Below are 26,645 nucleotides of genomic sequence, written 5' to 3'. Positions count from 1 at the left end.
TTTGAGAGGTAAGGTCAGGTCTGCCTTCCAGTGCAGGAGTCACCTTATGACAGGAAAATCTCCCAGACCTTAATGGACATCCCCACCCCCCACACTGCCCAGTCTGGGGCTCCACATGGGCTGGGGCAGCAGCAGCATCTCCCCTCCTGCTGCCACCCTCCACACCCCCATGGGGCTCTTACCAACAGAGGTTTCCACTTCACATTCTTACTTGCTTTCTCTTTCCTGCATATCTATCAAGCACAAACGAATCCAGCCCCTCAGTCCTCCTTACTTTATGTCCTCATCATTGGCAAAGATCACGATGGCCCTGGCATTGGGAGTTTCCAGGAGCTGCTTGATAATTTTATCAAAGTCGATGGTCTTGTCCTTGCGGTCCTGGGGGATTTTCAGGGACTGAGCAATGCAGAGCCCACCTGGTTGAGAAAGGAGAAGAAGAGGCCCGTGTCACTGGAGAGCAGAGGGAAGACAGTGGGAAACATGTGGCTGGAAGAGGAGCCTGGGAGGAAGAGAGACTCTCTGATGGGATTGCTGCCCTTAAGGAGCACTCTGTCTTCACGTCAGAGCTTTCTGAGGGATTCATACAACTACCTGTGTGCACGGAGCACTCACTGGGGTGTGCACAGACTGCAGCCCGGGGAGGGCCATGGATTAAACAGATGGGCAAAAGCAGGATCACAGAAAAGCAAAATAAACAAATAAACCAGTTAGTAAAGGGATTAAAAAACCCAGACAAACCCAACAACAAACAACAACCTGAATAAGCTTGAAGTGATTTAAAGAAAAAACAACAAATGACAGGCTGAAAGGCAAGAGATGTTGACAAGGTGTTAGACAAACTTTGCCATGCTGAAGAGCTGAGATTCATTTTAATTTTGCAAGTAGAAAGATACAGGATGAAAATGCCTCCACTGAAACAGCTGATCTGAAATAGGAACAGCACAGGCATTGAAATATTGGCAAAGCAAAGATTGTTCAAGAAAATCCTTATTCATTCAAATGTCCATCACCCAGTGGGATGGAGGTGCCCAAGCAACAGTGGCCTCAAGATAAACTGTATGTCTGGGAACTGGACTTCTCATAAATACACACATAAATTGGTGGCACTGCTCAGGTCCCTGCAGTCATCTTTGCTTCTGCACCTGTGAAACAGGTATCATTGAGCCTATCATTATTCTTCCTTGCCCTTCCTTGACTTTCCTTTCCCCTTCTTTCCCTTCATTGCTTATCCTTGCCCTTGCTTTCCCCTCCTTTATCTCAGACATTAGGAGGAAATTCTTCACTATGAGGGTGATGAGACACACGGGACAGGTTGCCCAGGGAAGCTGTGGCTGCCCCATCCCTGGAAGTGTTCAAGAGAAGGTTGGATGGGGCTTGGAGCAACCTGGGCTGGTGGGAGGTGTCCCTGCCCATGCTGGGGAGTTGGATCTGGTTGATCTTTGAGGTCCCTTCCAACCTGAACTATTCCATGATTTTATAAATTAACAAATAATATCACCACAATATATGTGATAAACACATCCATAGCAAAACCCACTCAGTTTTAGCTCAGTTCACATATTACACTTATTTGGCCTGTTTTAGGAGAAAAAATAATTGAAAAAGAAAACCATGAAAAAACCCACCTCTCCAGTGGCCCTCTGCTTATGATTATTGGCAGATGAAAATGCACTTTTGCCTTCACTGTTTTGTTTCTCAGTGAGAAAGACTAATCTTTTATGGCATCTTAGATACCAACTTCCTCAGTATTCTGCACAATGTGTTAATTAATACAGTATCAGAGCTGCATAATAAGAAACAGCAGTGGGGATGAGTTAATAAAAAGACAGCAGGACAAAGGAGATCTTCACAGATATGCACTAAAATACGGGTCGAAATGCACCATTAAATGCAGTAACAGGGAAGGTGGTTTCATGGGAGGAGCCCAGGCCCCTGCCAGCAGATACACCAACACCTGCAGGAGAACCAGGAACCCTCGTAGAGACCAAAAACATGGCTTGAAAACTGCCAAACGTGGCTCTGCTGCAGAGCTCTGAGCACTTCATAAAGTAGGTCAGGGCCATTTTTCCCTTATTTTAGACGCAGAGAAGCTGAGACACAGACGTGGCCTCAAGTCAGGCCAGGTCGGTTGGTATGAACTGATCCAAAAACTCTGGGGAAAGATCAGATTCAGTGGGAAGAACTAAACTGCAGGAAAGGAAAGGTTGAGAAAGAATAAAAGAGAATTGTAACTACCAAGTTTTTCTCTTACTCACACAATGTTTCCTTTTGGTTTATAATTATTACAACTGGAAATTATTGCAACCTGATTTTTTTTCTTTAAGAGAAAACTACACGGATTTTTAAACATAGATTTCATTTTTGAATAAGGAAAGTTACATTGCATTGCTAGTAAGTTCAAACAGTTTAGACATTTCTTAAAAACTCTTTCTTGTTATTTTCCCGAGTCAAAATCGGACAGAATCAACTCAAACCCCTGAGCAGAGTTTTCCAGCCCCACCTGGCAGGGCTACTGTGCTGGTGAAGAGCATATCCCCCCACACCAGCTCCAGTTTGGAGGCTGAGCCCCCTGAGCAGGGCCATGGCATTTCCCAAGGGCTGGAGCTGAGGGGAAGCCACCAGTGTGTCCATGCTGAGGACAAAGCTCTCCCCCCTGCCATCAAGCCTAAGGAGAATTTAAAGTTGTCAACTGCTCCTGCAAAGCCCCATGCCCTCCCCTGCCCTCCACCAGTCCAAGCTTTGAATCTCCCATGAGAGATTTCCATTTCCCTTGTTAAACAAGTATGTGGCAAATTTGGAGAATTCATTGAGAGAAAAGACAAAAAAAACCCCAAACAAACCCAAACCAACCCACAGACTGCTACAGAGCTCCAAGGGTTGTCACTTGGAAACGTGTGCACTCCCTCCACTGCAGCCTGTCAAGAGGCTCCACTCCAGCAAGAGTAGGTAACTGGGATTCTGCAACCAAGAACCAGATAATCTTATGGAGATCACAAAGATGGGAGATGCATTAATAAAGAAATGTGAAGTGCACTAAGAGCCACATCACTCCAGCAGTTCTGCAGTTAATTCCTCTAACAATGGAGTTACACAAATGCAAAGGTGGTCAGACCAAGGAGGAGGAGGCAGTCAGTCCTACACCACTCTGCCCCTGACACTACCTCCTTGCTCTTCCAGGCTGTCTCCAGAACTCTGGCTCTGGCATCTCTTTCATCCTGCCCTGCTGCCTGCAAATGGCTTTGTAATTCCACTGAATCCAGGACAGGAACACCAGGAACAGATCTGGTCAGTTCAGCCTTTCCAGATGCGCCGTTGTCTGGCACATAAGCTGTGAAAACACGCAGTAATCCATGCAAAGGAAAAGACAACAAGGCAAATGATTTCCTCAGGCAATAAATTGAAAATTATTTGGTTTTACAGCTTCTCGTTTTCCCAGGGGTTTGTGCCACTTTGGCAAACTGACCCTCTGCTTTGGGACTGTTCCCAGCATTACAATTCCCCGCGCTGCAGCCACTGGCAGCAGGCTGAGAAAACACAGAAATGTCAACAGTTTAACCCTACTGCCAGATTTGGTTTTTTTGGCAAACAAACAAAATGCCAAGTGAAGCTGGGTCCTTTCTCCCAGGCTGATGAAAAACAATTCTTCTGCCAATTGTTTTTCCCCAGTAGATCCCTCTGCACTTCATTCTGTCACTGACAAGACTCACTGTAGCAGAGTTTCTGTCTCAAGAAAAGTCATTTCTAGTTAATCTAGAAATAAAAAGAAAGAAGCTTCTGCAGTTTCACCTTGATCCTTATCAAGGCCCCTATTTTCTCACATGCTACTGGAGAAGCTTTAATGAAGTGATGCTGGAGACAGAGGACGTTCATCTTGAGGTATTGCTCAGGATGCTGCCAGTCAAGGATGTACAAATACCTGTGGGTTTTTTTTGTTTGGCTGCCAGACTAAAAAGAGAAGTTATAGATTTTATTACTTTTGGTTGGTTGGTTGGTTTTTTTGGTTGTTGTTGTTTTGTTGTTGTGGGTTTTTTTTCTGTTTGTGTTTTTTTGGTTAGTTTTGTTATTGTTGCTAGAATTTCAGTCTTCCTCGTTAAAACAAAAAGCCATACAATGAATTTTACTTAAAACAAAATCCTGCATTTCACCTGAACTGGACACATCCCTGCCCACACAGCACACCAGCTTCCTTCTTTCTCCCCATTCCCTGCAGAAGAGTCAGATTCTGCCTCCCAAGTATTGTCAAAAAAATGGTTTGCTATGAAAACTTGTTCTGAGACATTTAAGGGAGTTGGTTTTGAGCTCTGATAATGCAACAGACATTTTGTTAGTACAAAAAAGGAGGAAAAAAAAATCACAAACCCAGTAATTTTTGCAAAAGATGAAAAAATGTGAAGTTTCTGCTCACACTTTTCTTATCTTTGACCTCCTGACTCTGAGGGTGCTTTCACAACAGAGAAGGACCCAGAGCTGCAAAGATGGTCCAGCCCAGGCACCCAGCCTGGCCCACCACACTCCAGCACACCCCAAAATCCCCCCACTGTGCTGCCTGCTCAGGTGCTGCCCCAAAAACACACTGGAGCCACTGCTACAAAACCATGGTTAAACAGGAATGCTGCCAAGGCTCAGTATCAAAGTGCTTTTTAAGTGCACATTTTACTTTGTCCCTTTTGCATTTGGAGGGACTGAAAAGCTGTGGAGATGGTGCTGAGGGACATGGCTTGGTGTTGGCCTTGGCAGTGCTGGGTTAACAGTTGGACCCACTGATCTTAAAGGTCTTTTCCAACCAAAATGATGTTATGATTCTATTATTTTACCACTCTCAGCCCTTGGAAAGAGGACTGGATCCTTTCATGTGACAGAAAGGGAAAAACTGAGGTGGTGGCAGAAGACCTGAGGATGAGCCCCAGGTGCCCCTTCCCTGGCTGCCCTAAGGACCCACAACCCCACAAGTACTCCTGGTGCAGAGGAGGTATTTCTCCAGGGTTCTCATTCCTGCTCTAAAAGGTTATCCCAGGACTTTTTTCATGGGAATCCCACCTGTCTGTGATAGACGTGGGACAGTGATGGGCCCCATCACATCCTGCTCTAACTCACCAGCAGCTTGAGGACAGGAAGGCAGGTGGAGCCATCTGGGTAGCAGCAGTTACAGAGCACCCAGGAACTTGGAAGAAGACAGAAAGTCTTAAAAATATCACAGGTGCCTCTTCCCACCTGTGAGAGGGTCTGTGCTGAGCTCTGCAGGGCTGAACCCAGGGGAATTCGCTGTGCAAGTTCAGGCAGGAAATTGTTCAGGGTTTTAAACACCTAAGTCTGGTGTTTAAAGGTAATGGATGTATCTGGTAATCAAAGTGTTGCTTTAGTATCCATGGATACCCACGATTATATGATATTTTGATTCTGGTACAGCACTCAGTACATTATTTTGCTTCCCTGAAAGTCTCCAAGAGCTATTTTTCTTATCACCACTTAATTGGATTATCAGTTAGCAAAGACACAATGGAACACTTTTTCAGATGATTTATCTACAGAGATACTATTTTTGGGGTAATCACTTTTAGCAATGCTGGAAACATCGTTTCAGAAAGTTACATTTGTTGTTGATAATTATTAAAAGGAACTCTCAGTTAATTTGATTAATACCTTACTTTTAAAGTAGCTAAGAGTTGCCTCCTGGATGCTTGTTATGAGAACAACAATGGGCTGGCACGGCTGCCCCAGCATGAAAGCAGCTGATTGCTGTCACAGGAAAATGGCACTTGAAGTGCAATTTAAGATTTAAAAAAACTTAAACAACAAAAATAGCAACTCCTCAAGCATGGAGGAGTCCTGAACCCTCCTGGAGATGCAGGGTGCCCTGCCCAGCCCTGCACAGAAGGCGCTGCCAAAGCAGCCAGCAGGAAACCCCCACATTTCACTAGGGGAGATGAATCAAACTGTGTGACACAAGTTTGGGATAGCCCAAAGGAGAGGAATTAACTGGGGAAGGAACAAAATAAACATCAAAGGCATATAGTTGGGTTTATTTTTCTTGTACATTTTATTGTATGTGTTACTGCTGGGTTTTGGCACACACTTACACACCCTGCATACCCAATTTATTAACTGCAATGAATTTTACTTCCAAACCTCATCTATTCTGCAGAAGAAAAAGAAACCAGTGGCAGTAACTCTGAAGACTGAGTTTAGAGAAGTCAGTAGTGTTCCCATGGGAAAACTTTGGTGCCACAACTGAGGATATTTCCCTGATAAAGCAGACTTACAACCTAAAGGAATGGGAACGATAAATATTATTTCATATTCTTGAAAAACAGCTGGGCCTGCCAGCTTCCTTGCTCTCAAACTCCTCACCACTACAAGAGTTACTCAAACAACTGACTCAAAAGCCATAAAATCTTCCCAGAACAATCTCTGGAGAGTCAATACATGACTCACATGTTTGCTTTGCAGAAGAGCAAAGGTTGTGCAGCAGGAGCCTGGGTGTCAGGCAGGGTTTTAAGTGAGTCTTTGCTAGACGTGGGAATTCTTACTTATTCTTTTAAATAAGAAACACAGCAGTGTCCCCAGTGTCCACTTTATGGGACTTGCCATCAGCCTTATGCAAGAAATACAAGATTTTCAGTAAAGTTAACCTAGTGTAAGGAAATTTCCAGTCCCATTTCCAAGTCTGTAAATTCACAATAAACCAAGCTAGCAAGATAGATCCTGACCACACTGCTGGACCTCTGATATTCCCCTGTCCCATCAAGGCAAGAAAGTTGACCAGGAACAGGTCTGAGGCCATCAGTACAGTCCATATGAAAGCTCTCAAGCACTCATCCAGCAGCAAAGGCTGGACCTGAGCACTGACCCATGTCCTCACTACAGCACAGCCTGAAGGAGATGTCCTTGGTCATCTCTTCCAGCCCCAGTTCTGGCAGATGTGGTACCAGGAAAATTTAATCTATCAAAATCAGCTCACTGTTAAAATTCCCAGCCAGAAATGGAAATAAATGAATTTATTCTGACCCCTAAAATTCAAACAGACCCAGGCATATTCAGAGAGAACTGTCTGGACTTCATTTGATGGCATTTGCTGTGCTGATTTAGCTACAGCTCCATCTGGAACAGACATAGATCTAGAGAATGGAAAATTCAGGACCATGAAGTTATCAGATTTCAAGAAAAAAAAAAAATAAAATGAAGAGGCTAAATCAGCAGAGTAATCAGGAACCTCGGGGAAAAAAGAACTTGCATTCACAACAACCTGACTTACAGAGAGACCCAGAAATGACAGTTGGGTCATTATGTCTAAAATAAAAGTTCTAATGAGACTCTGGATCAGGCTTTGGCTTCTTTACTAAAAATTATTAATATCCTACTTACCAAGAGTTACTCAGTTCTTTTGTATGCCCGTAAAAGAAGTTTACAACTGCCCTGGTGTGCAGATCGGCCAGAATGTAAATTACATCTCCATAGCATCACAATTCAATTGTAAAAATAAAATGTGCCTCAATACCAAAATTACATTAAAATATGAAACTGCAACAATTTTACCCAAGGGAAAGCAGCCTTGTGGATACTTTAACTTAGAAACTTTCTACCTATTAAGATTCTACAGCATCACTTTAAAACCTGATTTTTGGTAAGCTTGTTTGTTGTCTCCTTTTTTCACATTAGACCTCATCATAACCAAAGAGCAGCAGACCTAAAGAGATGCAGAAGACTCCTGTTTCTAGTACATTATCACTGCTGCTTAATTCCACCATATCATAGCCTTGCTGCATAGTTAATGACATTCCTGGTGCATTTTATCACCTCAAAAATTGTCCTTTATTATGGCAGTAAAACTGCAGCAATATACAAAAAAAATTAAGACTCTCTCTGGAAGATCAAATTAAATTATAAGAATGGTGTGAGATCACTATTTAGAAAAGATTTAGAAGGGCACCATTTGCTTTTCAGAATACAGAGAATAAAGAAAATGAGGATATCTTGTTAGATCAACAGTCTCCCATGCACTCCTGTTTGCTCACACCACAGCACTCCACGGGGTTTGAGAACAGACTCAGTCAAGGTATCGGCAGTAAAAGGGACCTGAGATTTATTAGCTTCCTAAAACCTCTACTGCTAAAAGCACATTTGAGCCACACAGTGTAAACCATGCAGGAAAAAAGCAGTATAAAATAAAGAATTCCATTTCTGCTTCAAACGTTTAAACCACTTTTGTTGTTACAACTTTACGACAGTAGTGCTTAAAAGACCCACCCGGATCAGGACTGCCCTGTAAAAATCTCTCCAAGGGGATAACTGTGCTCAGGCACCAGCCTGGAGTGGAGAGGAATGGCAGGAACGGGCTGGGAGAACATCCCGGGTGCATCGGCCACTCTGCGGGATGAAGAACCAGCGGGGGCAAAATGCTTCCTATGACCCCATGGGGAGCAAGTCCTAAGCTAAAGCAACCCTCCCGCCGCCTGGTAAGCGTCTGATGTAGGCGGACTAGGACCTGTGCACAAAACCAGCAAAGTTCTCAGCAGTGATGTCAGAACACTTTATAAACCACGGCTTCTGCAGGAACAGCTGTAGGAGGCAACATCTCTGGCTGCAGGGAGAGACAAATCCCCAGAAATACCCTGTTTCAAAGCATCATGTACAGCCAAGGATACAACTTGGAGCTATGCTCAACACCAAGCACCAGCTCAGTATCGCGGGCTTGCAGCTGGCATGCAGATCCTCAAAGCTGGCAAATCTGAAGCCCTAAACTGAAATTTGGAGGGAGATCCAAAGGAAGAGTCACTGATGATGGCCCTTCTGTGGCTGCAGAGCAGCCCTGACCCCACCGAGCACCACTGTGGTACAAAGGGTTCCTGGAACATGATGCCAGAACCTCAAGAGAGGGGAACCCAACAAGGAGACCTCCTGAAAATCAATCTGAAAGGAGGCTGGATTCCAGGGAACCAAGTAAGAAATAAATGAACGGATAAAACATTCCTTGTTTTCTGGTAAACAAGTGCTAGGATGAAGATACATCCAGTCACCCCGAGTTTCTCCAGCTGAGGAGCTGTGAACTCAGCCCTGCCACCTGCCATGACAGCCCTCTAGCTGCACAGCCCGCGGGCAGCCAGGCTCAACCCCCTGGCACCTCCAGCTCCTCGTTTGCTTCCCCAGCTGCCTGCATGCAAGGCTGCTCCCAGACAATACCTGCCCAGGCTGCTTTGGCTCCCTTGCAAAAAGCAATTTCCTGCGGGCTTCACACGCGCTAAAGAACCCGGCGCTCGATGACACGGTTTCATTTGTCTGAACTGCCTCTTGGAGCTCCACACTGTAATTTAGGAGGCTGCTCAGTGCTGTGCTGTTCTTGCAGAGACATTTCCCCCCTAGTAATAATGATGCCACCTCTGGATAGTGAATCATTATAAATTGCAAGCACCAAATGATCTCTAATGATGAAGCTTTTCTAACTACAATTTAGAGTGTTCCCATGTTCCTAATTCATTTTTTTCTTGGAGAGGTAACACAGCATTTTAGCCTTCTCTCAGTTAATGGTATTTTCTTGGTTGTTATACATCTGTTAGGGCAAGTGAAGACTTGTCAGTTCTTCAAAGAATGAGAAATCCAGAGAAAAGCAATGACAAGTCTCAGAGGGAAGGGAGGGAGGATTAGAAATCTTTGAAGTATACTTTTGGAAGGAAACTTATTTTCTGATTTTTCCACCCAAGAAGAGACCATCATTTACAACATGAAAATAATTCCTTCATGAACCCAGTGTCAGGCTTGCAAAGGCTCTGCAGTAGATAAGGGACATAAAAAGAGACTGATGGGAACTCCTGGGCCTTGAGTTAGTGAGAACAAAAAGTGAGACGTGACACAGAGCACAGAACTATGCAGGTAAACAGGATTTGGCACTCACTTAGCTAGAGAGATCCACTTGAGTTTTGGCAAGAAGGCAAAGGAAACAGGACATCAGGCTGGGGACATGGAGGGCTAGAGGAAGAGAAGGTGGCTTCCATATCGTTGTTTCCTCTCCAGTTCCTGGTGTTTCATCCAAAGGAAGGCAGAAGAAATCTGCTTATCCCTCCTGTGTGCTGCTAGTGGGGTGAAGATCTGCTCTGTGCATGTTTCAGCCACCCCACCCCCCATCTGGGGACCTGCTCTCTAATTAGCAGACACGAATCTGCTCACTGCCCAGGTTTAACTGAAGCCCCAAGTGATGCTTTGCACGCTGTCCCAATCCCCAGCCCCACAGGACTGCAGGTCCCTCTCCTGTGGGGATCACACCAGAAGTAAACCACATGTGGTCTAATCTTACCCAGAGATAATTAAATGAAGCATTATTAGCAAATAGTCATTATATTATGTATGTTCATATTCCATAGCACCTTGGTGAAAGCTATCCAAACCTCTGATCACACAGACATCAGTTAAAAGCATCTATAAGCACAGCATTCTGCCCAATCTGGAGAGCAAAACCTTCTCCAGTCATCACATTGGCAGCTGGGATGACTGAGACCTCAAAAGACAGTTTTTTTCTGGGAGGTCCCACCTGGGTTTCTGATTAGTCCTCGGTCTTGCTGCAGCATATTTTCTCTCAAAAGCTTTACACACCAGGTCATTACTGCCTGCTTGTATGCTGACCACTGCCTTCTGGGACTCAAAATGTGTCAATTCAGCACAGCTAAGAGTTATTTAAATAGAATGTTTCCAGCCCTTGGATGGGGAAAATAAAACAAACAAACAAAATAGAAACAAAACTCCTTAGAATTCTAGGTCTTTTCTTGCCTTTTGTATAACCTTATCTCCTTCACATTGGAGTAATGTTCTTAACATACAAGACTGTGCTTTAATAACCCTCTCTCAAATGCGTACTAAAAATGCAATATAGTTCAATAAAATCCCTATTGCAGCATTGCAAAAACCACCCCCCCGTGGTAATCAGCTCGATTTAATGAAGTTCTGCAACAAAACACTGTAAAAGGCACACAAGTCAGAAGCAAGCCCTTGAAGGCAGTCCAGATTTCATCCTCACAGCACCTTATCCCATGCAACATGAGGACTGGTGGAAGATAGAGATGGGCCAGACCTCAGCCACATGCTCATAGGCTCTAAAATAAAGTGTGTGTGAGGTGAAAGTCAGGCAGGTGGTCAGGAATTCCTGCCTGGAGATGAGATGCCTGAAGAGCTAACTCTCTTAAGTCATGGCTGGCAGAGGTGGACGGGGACACTTCCTCAACTGCTTTCTAAAACACAGGGTTGAGTAACTCAGACTCTAAGAGCAGCTACACTGAGTCCTGTGGGGTAGGGGCTGGGATGCTGCTCAAGGACATCCTGGCACCTTTACACAGGATTTCAGCTTTCTTCCCCGGCCCTGACTGGTGGGCTGCAGAGTGCTGAGCTACACACACATCTCTGAGCTGCTGCAGCAGCTCTTGTGGACACTGGGACCCAAAGAGATGCGAGTGCTGCTGTGAAGGGACCATGAAGGACCTGACACATTCACCCCCTGTCTCAGAAAGCAAAGCTTTGCTCCACAGTCACGGGCAAGCTCCTGAAGTGTCTGAATACATTCACCCTCAGATCAAAGTTTGCCATATCTCAAGTCACAACCTTAAAATAATCTGCAGCAGACCCCAGACCTGGCCTCTGCTCAGCAAGTGCTTTTCTTCTCTGCAATTTCCCTGCAAGCCCATCTGGGAGAGCCAGACATGGGGTTAGGAGTGTGAAAACTCAGTCAGCAAAGAAAGTGCTTGGAGCCACCACTGCTCCACAGCTGGCTGCATCCACCTCACATGGCGACCTTGGAAGAGGGATTGAATATGGTCCTACCTGAGTTATTTCAGCACCAAGCTCTTCATTGACTGCTTTCTAAAGAGGCTTTCCAATGAACAGCCCATTAAAGACAACGTGATTCTCTTAATTTGATGCTGAATTCAAGAGGTGTATAAAATATTTGTCGATATTTGGACTACCTAATGTGTTTAACTGAAAGAAAAGCAATTGCTGCAGAAATCAATCCTCCAGTAAAAACCAAACTGCCCTGCAAAGCATCCAGAAACATTATGAGTCTTTAAAGTCTTCATTTTCCATTTAATAAATGGAGTTATGGCACTAGTCTGCCTGATCTTTGGCAAGCTAGTTTTGAAGAAACTTCCTTCACAGAAGGAAGAACAAAGGAAAAATAGACTTTTGTTTTTGCTCTTGCTGCATACAATAAAAAGCCCAAACACAAGGGTTAGGACTTGGGGGAATCAGACATGGGTCCTCCAGGCTGTGATGGAGGGATCCTCAGAGATGCCGGAACCACCTCACAGGAAGGGTCACAGGGAGGGGGTTAGAGAGGACTTTGCAGCACATGCTCTTACAACTTGCTACTTGCCAACTGAAAAACGTGACTTACTAAAACAAGTGAAACCAAGTGAAAACATACACAAAAACAGTAGTAAAGAGGTAAGCCAAGGTTTTCAGGGTTTGGGGGTAACGCTTCATTTCTGGAGAAGATTTCTTAAGCACCAGTGTCAAGCAATGGAAAAAACCTCCTATCTTCTAAATCAGATGTGTAGGGAAGAACATCCACCACCATCAGTTTGTCCCAATTCACACCTCATCCTGCATGTTTTGAAGACTCCACAAAGCTCACACTGATAGAATGAGTATCCCACGGGAGGAGGGTAGGAGCTATGTCATTGCCTTCCATTAACACAGGGCACTCATACACTCTTACAGACTTTGCCTTTGCACCCAAGCAAACCCAGACTCCAACAGATGTTTTTTCACCGTGTGAGCAGAAGAACAGTGTCAGCTTGGTCTGAGATCTGTCTCCTGCAGCCCTGATTTGATGAACTGTGCATCAGAATTCAGGAAACCCAAGAGCCACACACAAAAAAGGATAAGACAAAATTAATATGCTGAATGTGCTCCTTTCCCTCACTGATGGGGCACTCGTCGCATTAGTTTAAATTTAATTAAATTTTCTTATATTATTTGCAGATCAAATTTCACACTCTTCCACCTACACCTCATGACATGCACCCCCGGCTACACTGCTGAGCAGCCCATCCTTTCAATTGTCATTTATTATATCTCATGGGAATTTCAGAGATTAAAAATTTCAGCTTGATGGCTGAAAACATACATGTGCAACTAATCAGTGTGAAGAGGAATTTTTGCTTGTATTCTAACTCCCTGTGCTTCAGGATGTGACCACACCACTCATCTCCCCTGTGCTAAGCTCACTCTGCCACCCCAGCTGCCTCAGCCAGCCAGGGACTGGCTGGGACTGGCCACAAGCTTCAGCATTTTTCATCTGGAATAACCAAGAAGGGTTATATTTTCTCTGGAAATCGTTTGGCCTATTGCTTGTATGAAGGAAGTTAAGTGATGTTTTGAGTACTACATACATTAGAATTCAGTAAATCAATCTAATTTCTAAGAAAAAAATATTAACTTTTACTTCACATGAAACATCCACTTTCTCCAATTTAAATCCATTCTGTGACGAGAAAGATGATCAAAGTTATCTTTATTTGGCATGAACTGCTAGCACAAGTCTAGGAGACATTAACACTGAAAATTAATTCCCATTATTCCTCTGAGTTTCAAAGATCTTAAATTACTAATTCTTCCCAATATTTCGGCGCATTGGAGGAACTCAATTAGATTGATGACAGCAATGACTGAAGAGTCAGCCCATCAATTCTATTAAACTTCTCCCTGGTGCTCCATGCCTGCCCACTGACTGAAACCTGGTGCAACACCACAGCAAAGCTGCTTTGCTCTGACAGCCAGGCGAGCAGAGCACACCGAGCTCTCCACTAGAAATCCTCTCTCCCGCACACGCGTCGCCTCATGTCACGGCTCATCTCTCTGCGTCACGACACGCAGATACATTTTACAAAACTCTGTACCCCCAGCTCAAGGTGAGCTGTTCCAGCAGCTGCAGCCTAGGCAACCTGAGCCAGTGTCACACCACCCTCACAGCACAGAATGTCTTCTTCATGTCTCATCTCAACCTCCCCTCTTCCAGCTTTTAACCATTCCCCCTCCGGCCTATCCCTCCCTGCCCATGTAAAGAGATGAGATGCCACAGCCTCAGCACCTCAGGGCTGGGAACTCACTCAGCCCTTCAGCAGCAGCACCCCCCCTGTCTTCAATTCCCATTTATTTTCTTTTTGAAACTTCCAGAAGTTTATTTATCTACCCTGGCCTCAGCAGGGCCAGGATGTGTGCACCAGCAGCAGGGCTGCAGCAGCTTCTCCGTCTGTGCCAGACAGTCCCCAGCCCCCCTGCCCGTGTCCCCAGGCAGGGTCCCACTGCTGACAGCCTGGGACCACTCTGCTCAGACAGCAGGGCTTGAGGGGCACAGGGCAGCAGCCGCTGGGACTCTGGGCACTGATCCACCTGCCTGTGGCTAATGCAAAGGAACAGAAACAGCCCGAGTCTTCATTTTGCTCTTTCTGCTGCTCATCAGACACTGCTCTGGGCCAGAGCAGATGCTGTGTCCAGAGGGGGAGATTCCCAAACATGGAGCAACTTTTAAAAGTTACTAAGCTTACTTCTCTAGGCTTCTCAGAACATGGCAATGTTCTCTGCATAAAAAGAAGGATAAAAGAAGAATATATGCATAATTTCAGCAAGTCTTGTTTAATCTGCTTAGTTTCATTTGTTCTACAGACTTCTCATTTTGGGGAAATAAATGTTTTTAATTAAGTTGACTTCCTAGTTGCTTAGGTAATATCTGATTGTCAAATATTTTGAACAGTTCTGCTTTACCCAGGCTGTGTTACCCCACCAATAGCTTTAGTTTATTGTGATAAAGCAATTTGTTGAGTCATGCTCCTTTTCCCTCTACATCCAATCTTGATTCCCCAGACAGTGCCAGTTCTCCATTTGTTAATCCATATTTAATTTTTAAATCACAAAACACCATGGTTTTAAAGATAAGCTTTTAAAACGCCCTCCCACACAGCCTGTCTTGCTGTCTCCTGGGATATTGCTGATAACAAGCAAAAATCATGTGCTTCAAATATTAATGAAGAAGCTGCTACTGAAAACCAGGAACTCAAGAGGCCAGGTGATCATCAGGTGGAGATATGATGTAAAATCAACCCTGGAAACAAGAGGCTAAGGAAAAGAAAAGAGTACTCAGGGCAAGATGGCAGTTTTGCCAGTGTCAGATAAGGATCTACACGAGCATCACTTCTCTTCAGCCCCTGGGAGAGGGGAAGGAGCTCTGCTCTCCAGTGGGGATGGGGACACCATGGCACAGGGGATGAAAGGTCCCCGAATTCCTCCTTCTTGGGAAGACAGAAAATGCAAAAATAACCACCAAGGTGTTGACCTGTCTTGCTTAGAGAGTCCTTGGGACACACAAGCAATTTTGCAACACGAGACAAAACCTTTCTTCTGCAACCTGCCTCACCAAACTCTAGGCACTTATTAAAAAAAAAAAAAACAAACCTCAAAAAACATTTACCATGGAGCTGAGTGAAATACCCTCTGTACCTTCCCAAGCTCCTCACCTAAAGCCTGGGAGCACCTGGTGCCAGGCTCTGCCCGGGGGATGCAGGTAAGACCTGTGCTGGCACCTGCCCAGTGCTCCAGAGCCCCTTCCCAGCACAGAATCCTAGCATCACCAAGGCTGGAAAAGACCCTTAAGATCCTCAAAGTCCAGCCTATGACCTGACATGACCACATCAGCCAGACCATAGCACTAAGTGCCACATCCAGCCTTTCCTTGAACACCTCCAGGGATGGTGCCTCCACCACTGGGCAGTGCATTCCAATGTCTAGTCACCCTCTCGGTCAGGAAGTGCTTCCTGATATCCAACCTAAACCTCCCCTGGAGCACCCCACAGATGCCCAGAGGATAACCCAGGCCTTCTCACATAGAACACGACTCTTATTCCATCCCTTTCCAAAGAGGCCAGAGGTGAGTTGGGCACAAACGCTCCCCCAAGGTCTGGGCAGGAGCAGGTGGTTCCTGGGGCTGTGCAGAGGGGAGCTCTGCTGGCACCCACTGTCTCAGTAAAGCTTTTAAATGCAAACTTGAATGCTCTTACACCAGGTTAAAACCAAAATTGCTTTGATGATAAATTTTAATTAGCAGTACTACTCACAAAATACTAAAATAATCTGATGGATACAGAGAATTCCAGCTGGAACAGCAGCACATGTGAGTCCTGTGCCTGATTTACAGATCTTGGAAGCAAATCCAGAGGAGTTCCTTCAGCCTTTCTTTCCAGATTTTTAATCTTGCTTCAAAAAGTTACACTGCCAGGAGACTTTTTTTTTTTCCTTTTTTTTTGGTAGCTCCTTTTTAATTACTAGTGCTGGCTGATTTGCATATGCCTTTTATTAGAGTTAAGGTCACTGTCACTAGATACTTTGTCTTTCAAATATCAAAACAGTAATACCTCATTCTGAGCTCCTTTATTAAAAATTCTATATTCATTTTCTAACAGAAAAAAGTATTCTAGTTTTTTTCATCTGATTATTTAGATGCCTACCAGCACACCTGCATTTGTCTGTGTCCTGTTCTCATCCTTGAGCCATCCCTGAATAAATTAGGATGCATTTATACCCCTCTGTGTAACAAGCAGAAGGCAGTGCCCTGCATGAGGGGCAAGAGATTTTTACGGTGATTTGATTTGCAAGATCTGAGAGGCAGGAACCCCCAGCTCACATCTCCATCCCATGGGGATGTGCCCAGCCAGAGAGATGGGCTGGAAGTAGCTGCTCCTTTCTTAAAGGTGAGGAAGGTAAATTAGATTACTTAGAAGTAAATGAAAACTCAGATTACTGAGGCTCTCTGGGTGAATGCCCTGTGGATCTCTGACTGCTCCTGCTTTGGCATCTCAAAAGTAATGACACTGATTTCCTGTTAACAACCACGTTCATGGGTCACAGATGAGGTCCAGGAGCCAACACTAGAATTCAGCCCTTGAGTCTCAGGTCACTCATGGATTACTGTACCCTGCCTGCAGCACCTGCTGTCTCTCTCTGCCCCCTTGGCCAGACAAGCCCCAAAGCCACAGGCTGATCAGGTAACCAGCTCTTCTGCCTGTCACCCTTCAGGCACGTGTCCATTAAGACCTTCTCCACGGGGATGGTAGGACAACTGATGATGGCAAATGCCAGGTGGCTCCTCCCAGCCCATCCCCAGGCAGCACACGGTGGCACTGCCAGATGCCCATCCTCACCCACACCCTGCACAACAGCATCTCCTTGACAAAGGCAAGGAAATAATGCCCAAGTACAAACACAATTTTAAAAACATGCCTTCTGATCTCTCAAGATCCTTGGCATTCCAGCCTTTCGCTCCCCAGAGGCTCTCAGGAAAAAAGGCTGTTTCATTCTGTTATCGTTGTTTTAACTTTATTCAGTAGTTTAGAAGCACAATGTGCTGTTTGCTTTACACAGCAAATGCAGAGTTCAAAGATGTTCAAGTCCTCTGACTGGGTTTAGAGAACACTACAGCAATCTCCATTTCAAGGCACCGAGCTTGTGCAGCAGAGGAGGCTGTAGAAAAAGCTTTTTTTTTCTGCCCACATTTCAACAATATAATGAAAGTTTCCACAGTTTTAAAAATAAGTGTAAGTGCTTTCTTTTAAGACAAGTTTTGTGAGCTGGGGACACAGCATGAAATATTTTCACAATACCATTTCATTCCCAAAAAATCCCACCGGTGGTATGGAAATCAGCAGAAGAAAAAACTAACATTCAGAATCCCCTTTCTGAACCCACACACCATTTTCTCCCCATCACACTGTAAAGTACAAGATATTCCCATGAATTTGATGTAGTGCCATGACAGGACAAGGAAAGGACAGGAGAGGTTTAATCCTCCACACTGGCTTATGTCCCATTCTGCTTTGTCCTCAGAGAGGTACCTTCTCCTCAAGTATCAGTTCCCATCCACCCTGCAGTAAGAATGTACTTCAAATATTTGCTTTTTTAAAAAAATAATAAATGGAATTCTTAACATGATGGTTCAAATGGCTCCCTTTAAGTCAGTAAAATGGAGCATCATAAAAAGGATATTACGTTGCAACACTCAGTCTCATATTTCTTAATATCCCTTGTTAAAAATGTTTTAAAGCTTCATCAAATCTCACTTATCAGATGTCCTCAATAATTTCATTCAAGTTCATTAAAAAAATGTTGCAGTTCATGACAGTATTTGAATTCAAAACACAAGCTACTTAAACCCTCTTACATCTACTCTGACAGAACTGGAAATGCACTCTGAGAAGATAAACAAGTGTATATTCAGGCACTATTTATAACACTCTCACTTGTGGCACCACCACGGCCTCTCAGCATTTAAACCAGAAAACCTTTGGATCTGAGCTACTAACACTCTGCTTCAGATGGCAGGAGGCTTCTTCTGGCTTCTTATAATTGAAGGACAAAAAAACAGGGTACTGGGAGACATTTCTGGTTTGAAGGGCAGGGCTTGTTGGTGTGTGAAGGTGCCCCTCTCACAGGCAGCCCGGATGGAAGGGGTTCAAAGCAAATAATCTGCAAAAGCACACCTTTTACACCCATAAATAAAGGGATTTTGCACAGAAGTCATGGGCGTGAGTGTCTAGCAACGGATCAGAGAAGGATACTGAATTTACTGAGGTCCTAGTAAGCCTGCCTTTAAAAATTCAGGTAGAAATAAAAATTGGACACTCTGTGATGTTATAAACTCACAAAACTGCCTCTAAAACCCTGGGATAACAATGGGAGAGATGTGCAATATGTGGCATGGTGCAGAGCTTCATGACAAATGCCTACAGAGAATTTCAGAAGAATGGAAAGGATTTAATGTCAGATATTGTGAGACTCACAGAGAACACATTTTGATGGTGCTTTCCTTCTGTCTGTCTCCACAGCAGAGAACAAGAACACAACAGGGAAAAGCAGGGCTGCACATGGAGCTGGGATGATATTACATTTCACAGCACAACCTGATGGCTCAAGATTTCACATGAGCTGTGACTGCCTTTTCTATCCAGTGTACAAACGCTGTACAAAGGAGGATAAGGAGGATCTACCACCTGATCTCATCTCAGCATCTCTAATTCAAGTTTTACTTAGCAAATAGCTTCATCAGGGTGGACATATTTTAAAAATTAATTTTCCTAGGAAACCTTTTCAAATGTAAGTAATTAAAAAAGGTAATTTTGTCATGATTGTCCAGGATCATTATTTACTGGCATCATCTTTATCGGAGAAACCATCACCAGTAGCTGAACATGTTTATCATGCACTGCCTCACCAGGGAGCTGCTCTGACTGGGCTTCCAGCCTCCTCCCCTCTGTCCCCCCCCAGACAGCCCCACTGCCTGCCAAGTCACAAAGCACCACCAGCAACCTGTCCCTAAGGGTGCCAGTCCAACAGGCTGGCACTGGGGACATGACTGAGTCCAGACACCTCTGAGTTAATTCATCAAGTAGTCAATTTATCCACCCCAAACCTGAAGGTTTTTAGAAAGAAATAAAAAAATTCATAGTTTCTAATTGAGAGGGAAGGAAAACATTTTGTCCATCAGAGCTCTTTTTTTCCTTCTTTCCCTTGTTCCTTTTTTCTGCCAGTTCGCACCAGCCACACAGACCTGATCTCCAATCTATCCACAGATAAACTTCAGCATCTCTCATCCAAAACCCAAGGAGCTTTAGGGCAGAAACCAACTCCTGTCCCCAGCTGGGAGCCAGGCCCAAGGCAGTGGTGCCAGCACACGCTGTGGGCTGCTGTGCCCTGCCCAGCAGGTCACTGCTCAGCTCCCCAGGCCCTGGGGAAGGGCTGAGATGACTGAAATGATCTCAGAGCACAAACTCATGCTTGAGATCAGTTCTCCCACTTGGCCTCTTAGTGCACACGCCGGGTCCCTTCCCAGGGTACAGAACAGGCAGTCAGCACACAAATGGAGAGACATTAAGGCACAGCAGGCTGATGGAGTCACATCATATGAATATTCATCACATGAATGTGATGAGGTTTATTTTATATATCATTTCACCAATGGTTGAAAGAGAAACAGAAACACTTTTTACCTGCCAAACTATGGAGTTCACTGTTCTGTTTTCCCTGCTACAGCTGAAGCCATCACTAACACCTAAAACAAAGCAGAGAGCTGCACTTGCATATTAAATGTCTAATGACAAGATGCAGAAACCAGTGCCATTCATACCAGCTCTCATGGTATGTGTTCCAGCACTCCCTTCTGTGCCAGCAACTCCCATTTCCCTACGATATTCACCCAAAGACCAGACCAAATTAAGCTGTTCAACAACAGGTGAAATTTGACTATATGGGAAGTTCCCAGGCAAGCCTGTGAGCTCAGAGGGTCCCTCCTCTCCAGGGCCAGAGGTGGAAGGGGGCCACATGGCACCCTCCCCCGTGCTGAACCCAGCTCCCAAGGGCTGCTCGGGGAACATATGCTGGCACAAGTGGAAAAAAGAAAAAAGATGTAGGAACACAAACGAACAAGGAGAAATGCAGAAATGGAAGGAACAAAACATTTGGTGCAGATGAGCTGCGACTACTAGGGGCTGCTGGTAACCAGTAAACACCAGTTGTTGCTGTCCAAATGGATGCTGCTTGCAACTCCACCGAGAAAATAGGTCACAGCTTCCCTGCGTGCTTCATCATTTTCCTTTATCAGTTCTACCTTCTGAGTGGGTTTGATACTTGCTAATATAATCAGATTTCCAAAGCAGATGATACAATATCTGCTTTAACACAACATATTGGTGCTTTTTAAAAATTTCAATCAGAAGCTCAGAATAGCTTGAAATTTCTATCCAAAGTAGATAGGAAAACAAATCAAGAGCAATAGCAATGTTGAGGTGAAAAAGAAAAAAAAACAAGACTTGTTTGAGGCCACAGCTTTGCCTTGAAGCTGGCCAGGCAAAAAAAAACACACCACCTACCAATCAGTACTTCCCAAGACTCATTAGTATCTCCTGGTTCATTTGCTGCCTTTTATATCTTTCCTCCCAACAGCTCCTAACCCTTTGCAAATGAAAGCTGCCTTCGGTAAGAATAACACGTGGAGAATTTTCCTGGCCCTCAGGTAGAAGCCAGATGCAATGAAGGGCTGCTGCAGCCTGCAGCAAATCCTTGTTTTCCCCATCACCTTCCTGGTCTGAGGAGCCCCAGGATGGCCCCCCCGTGGTGCTGCTCCACTGCTGCCCCGTGTGGGCTGGAGAGCAGCAGTGCATGGAGCACCATGCTAGAGAAATTCGAAAATAATCATAACCTGAGCCATTCCCCTCTGTGGTTGATTTTCATTTAGCTGTACCTGCACATAAAAGAGCTATCAAGGAAAGCTATCTGTTACTTGCCAATTCAAAATGACTTCAGAAAGCAGTCCCCAAGCTGCCAGTGATAGATGTCCAACAAAACAACCTCCTAATCTCTGCAAATTGTTGGTAAGAGCTACATTAAACCAGCTTGCCATCAATCTTTGTTCTCTTTGCTGTAACTCAACTGGATGTACTACCTACAAGTACTTAGAAGAAACAACTGCAGTGAGCTGTGCTCTAGAAGTAAAGCCAGCAACACAAATAAGAGCTTTGCTTTCAGGATCTCAGCCCTGCCTTCTACTGCTTCCACTCCAAGGGAAAAGGCAAGGAAGGAAAGACAATTCATACTGACAGTGGCTGCTTCTTGTCACCGTTACAAAATTCACTGTTACAAAAAGTTTCCACCATTCTTACATTCAGAAAAAAAAATACATACTTCCTGGATAAAATTGCAAAAGCTTTCCCCCCAGTCATAAATTATTTAAAATAAGTAAAAAAAAAAAACACAAACCCAAAGCCCCACCCACTGCAGCTCTCTGGCTCCAGGCTAGCTCAGTGCCTGAGTGATTGGTGTTGAATCACATTCCACTTATCATGAGCTCAACAAAGGTGAAAAGGTTAAAGAAGTCGGTGGCACTGACCATAACTTCCAAATTCTAGTGAATGCACTGGGGGGTTTTTGCCTGCCAGCTGGAATATGAGCTCAAGTGGATTTATAGCCCGCCCACTAACAGCTAACAATGACTCCCAGGAGTCAGCCCAGTCCTGCTGGAATGGTTTGATGGGTTAAGTTTACTTAATTTTCACTGTGGATGGCCACTTCTGCCTGTTTATCTCACAGGAGGATTTCATCTCTGCAGCACTTTATTTTCTACAGACACATTTTCTGTTTCACCTTTTCTTCCTTTATTTGGCAGAAACAGAATTCAAAATTAAAGCGCAAAATACCTATGATTTTTCTCCAATCATCTTAGAAGTGGTGACTGAGCCATCCAGTTCAAACTTACTCAGCCAGTTTGGCCAGTGATGTACCGGAGAGACAATTCAGGGATCTCCTGTTTCCATGGCAGATCAGGATGAACAACATTTAAGTCAAGAGAGTGAAATACACAGAGAAAAACCCCACAATAACATTATGGAGGAAGGAACAGGAACTGCACAGAAGTAGACTCATTAAGCTATGAACATATATAAAGCTAATCAAATCTATCTGGCTGTGACTGAACGGGGGGGCAGTGGCAGGGGGGCTGGCTGGCCTCAGCCCCTCCCTCACACCTGAGAGGTGCTGACTTTGAGCAGATGCCCGTGCTCCCCGGGGAGCAGGTATGTGCTCATCAACAGTGCTCCTCATAAATTGCTGAATTGTTGCAACCCTAAACTTCCTGATCCCTCAAAGTCATCCTCAAAGCCAGCATTCTGGCAAGAAGCCTCAGCTGGAGACTGAATGAACTGAGAGCACAGCCAGGTGCAGTAGTGAGGTCCAAGCTCCAGTATCAAGCAGAAGATACCTTCTTCATCTCCGACAACTCATGGAGAGTCTGTCAGACATGGCAAGCAAGAGGAGTAGACTGTCAATCAAGGCCACGATTATTTGCTCTGCACAAGTTGATTCTGCTTTTTTAGACAGTTCTTCAGCTGCCTTGGCAGAAACTGTGTTCACTTAGAGATCATATGCTGAAGGTTTAGGAGATCACAGTAATGTGGCTCTGGTCAGTACACTAATTATTAATGTAATTAAATACTTAAAGATGTGGCTGGTGGAGACAACCCAATCTGCATGTGGGTGAAGGTTGTGGGCTGTCTCAGGAGCAGATGATGCAGGCAGCAAAGCTAGAAAGTACTCACGAGGTTCAAAACAAAATACGCTGAATGACCTAAGAATTTCGGTCAATTCCTTTAATTTTTCTACCATTTTAGTTATCTTGCTTCAAGTAACTCATTTTATCAGATGTTAGTGTATCTTACATGGCAAGCTAGCAGCTCCATCTTCTCCAGCTGGTACCCTACAAACCCTCCTATTGTCTTCCCAGCAACTTCTAAGATTGCTTGTCATCAGCCTTGCCCCCTGACTAAAGAGGGCCAGGAACCAGGTCCTTTCAGAGCTCAATCGTGTCTCCAATTTCTTGATCATTTTCAGAAAGGGCAGATCGTTTTCCAAAGGCATCAAAGGACTCCCAAGCTCAACCACTCAGGCAAAATGAGAGAATTTAAAAAAAAAAAATCACCCTGAATTTCCTAAGAATTATCAGCATTATAGCAGTTATCTATTTTTATACTACTTTAAAACACCTGCTTTTTTTCAGGTGAATGACAATTGGCATTTTCACCACCATTATCTGTAGAGTCTGGAGGCAAGGAAACAACAGTGAAGAGAACATAAAGAATTGTTCTGGATTAAACACAGAGTCAGTACCTATGATATTCTTATTCAAAGCTTCTTTTATTTTCTGTTGGCAACGTTGCTTGTGATAGCAGATCCAGATTCTAGTCGACCTACACAGTAATTCCTCTAGCACAGAAGCACACGCTGCCTTTCACTGCTTTTGCAGCACAGAAAGGTAAAAGCACATAAGTTTGCTTTGGTTATCGTGCCACTTGAGCTGTAAAAATCAAATTTGAACAAGTGTTCCAGACTTGTCCAATTCACAGATCTATTCTTTTTCAACAGAAGGACACAACGATGAAAAAAAAAATAGACTTACTATTTCATACTGAGGCACAAATCTTGCTGCTTTTATACTCATGGTACTAAAGAACTTTATTCTACAGGGCCTGCAGGAAGGAGGGAATGGAACTTCTCTCCTTCAGCCCTGTCAAGGTTTAGCAGTTTAGCACAAGAAGCAAACACGGGAAGACAGGATTGGAGATGCATCAAAATAAATTTCAAGCCTTTCCCACATTATTCTGTTACCCTCTAATCATCATAAATCAATCCTCCAAAATGACAGACCTTGTTTCCCTTTCTGGCTGTCTCACTGCCTCCTTCCAGAAAGTCTCATAGCAGCATCACCCACCTGCCACTGCCAAACAGCCCAGAGCTCTCAGGTCCACGCTTCAGATCAGTGTCACATGTAGAGAAGCTCTGGTTATTTGGTTGAATCCTATCTGATATTTAAAAAAGTACTAAAGCTGCACATGTAACTCTGCTAGCTACCCTGCCACACACCAGATGCAAAACAGTCCTTTCAAAACTTTATTTTAACACCCCCCTTTGCACAGAGCCCCTTTCCCTGGGACACAACGTGTGTTGCATCATGAGAAGGACCCGGGCAAGGGGAAACCAGTCTTTTGGCTGGGAGAGCTGGATACATGAGCACATCCCTGCAGTGCTGGATGCACCAGGAAAAGCCTAGACAAATGGGACCCTGCAGCCCTAGCAGGAGAGCAATGTTCTACTGTGAAATTATTTCAAATTGCAGGTGTAAGACTAGTGAGAGCCTGGCACTGAGGCCAGCACTGAGGCCGCCCTGTGCAGCTTGCTGCTCACCCTCATGATTTGTGCCCAGTGTAAGCCCCCCCGTGTGCCCCCAGCTATGCAGGGGGCATCATCTCCTGCCACCAGCTCAGTGGCTTTGTCAGAACAAGGTGTGTCCTCCAAGGCCCTGCAGAGCCATGGGGGAGTCGTGCCCAGGGACCGCCTGGGGAAGGTCCCTCCCTTGCTGGAGCGGGCAGAACCGCAGCCTCTGGGCAGACAGGACTCTCCTGGGAGAGCAGAAGCTGCTGGAAATAGCACCAAGACACAGCATAAAGAAGCTCATCTCCCCATGGACGAGCCACGGGGTGTCCCCCAGAGCCTGCTCCAACTGCCTGTGTCCCTTTCACTGTCCACACTCCAGGAGCAGAAAAGAACTAAAATGTCACAGAAAACAAAGCTACAGACTTAGAGGCACGAGACGCAAAGGATGAGCCCACAGCTCATTCCTGGCTTCCAGCACAGCCTGTATCCAAGTTAGTGACATTCAGATCACGACTCAATGGACATTTCCAAAGTTCAAAAGTGTATGTGTTTATAGGTGTTAAGGAAAAGGCTTTTCTCAAACAAACCAAGGAGTACGAACTGGCCTTGCACCTAACTCCCCAAGAGGTAAGACACACCAACAAAGCAAACCTGGAAAAACAACATCCTGAAAGAGCTTAAAAACAGCTATTGTCCCTATATTCTGATCTAAATCCTGAGGTTGTAGCCAATAAACGTATTTCATTACTGGGGGAGCAAGTGATGGCACAAAATACCAAACTACAGCTGAGCCAAATAATTCAGAGAAGGGGAGGAAACAAACCCCTGCCCTCACCCAACCACTGTGCTGTTTGGAGGGAGAGAAGCCAAGGGGGATAAAACAATTTAGAAACAAGTACCACGGAAGGATAGGCTTGCCAAAATAACATGGACAGCCATTACAGTGCAGAAAATGTAATCCCTCTCTCCATCTACATTTCCTTACCTTCGCATTTCCCATCCTTCCTTTTAGTACTTACAGAGAAAACATTTTTCCCTGTCAGTAATCTTGTTTATTTTAATAAAGAAGTCACTTACTAAAGCAAAATCTTGAGAATCAACTGTTGACTCATAACTGAAGAGAAATTCCCACAGGCAAATCATTTTAGTATTCTGTAAGCATAACTAATTCAATTAACACCAGCCAGAAGATGATTATGTAAAGCTGTAAAGTTACACAAATATATGGCTAGAATAAATAAAAATCCTATGTTAAGGAACACTTTTTGTTCCTGGCAAGAGTACATTTTGTATTTCAATTACTGGAATAAAAACTTGACTATGCCCAGAGATCTTTTCTGAACACGTGGAAGTTTCACGAACCCCAAATCATGCAAAAAAATTACAACTTCACCTAAAAAACAGTGAATGTTCTTCCTTAAATTGCAATCCTCTATTTAAATAATTATTAGAAGTTGTTATGGCAGAGTTATCTTTGTTAATTAGTAATAGATCACATGAAAATATAGTGTGAAATGAAAATAAAATTCAGGTCTAATTTTAAAAAAGACACTAACATCCTTTACCCTTTTTTTTTGCTCTGTACTAAGCTAAAGTCTTAACAAAGAACATGAAAAGAAAAACACTAGAAAATCAAGGAAGTGGAAAGAAGCTTGTCTTGTGGCTCACCCATGCAAGGAGAGAATTTAGGACTGTCCTTGAAAGACTTTTTGAAAAGACTCCACAAACCCAGAGCACAATTAAACCAACTAGGGAGCCTGAAAGTTCTTATACTAGAAAACACCTTCTTGCAGTTTTTCTTTGGCACAAAAAACCCCAAACCACCAAATAAAACCCTTGGCCATTTGGACAAGAATTAGAAGCTGAAAATGTAGACTGAAATGAAATCAATGTGAATTCTTAGGTTAGCCAGCCCAACTTAT

At 44.3% G+C, this 26,645-nt stretch overlaps 1 protein-coding gene across 2 annotated transcripts in view; it reads right to left on the bottom strand.

Moving 5' to 3' along the window:
• GRM7 (glutamate metabotropic receptor 7) overlaps nt 1-26,645 on the bottom strand; it is a 233,624-nt gene that overhangs the window by 104,951 nt on the left and 102,028 nt on the right. For both annotated transcript variants that reach the window (XM_051627271.1, XM_051627273.1), the window contains exon 3: nt 275-416. In XM_051627271.1, coding sequence (XP_051483231.1) covers nt 275-416 — 142 coding nt within the window. The remainder of the gene's footprint in view (nt 1-274; nt 417-26,645) is intronic.

The sequence above is a fragment of the Apus apus genome, chromosome 9, assembly GCF_020740795.1.
Source record: "Apus apus isolate bApuApu2 chromosome 9, bApuApu2.pri.cur, whole genome shotgun sequence".
NCBI lineage: Eukaryota > Metazoa > Chordata > Aves > Apodiformes > Apodidae > Apus > Apus apus.
This window is presented reverse-complemented; position numbering and strand designations above follow the sequence as displayed.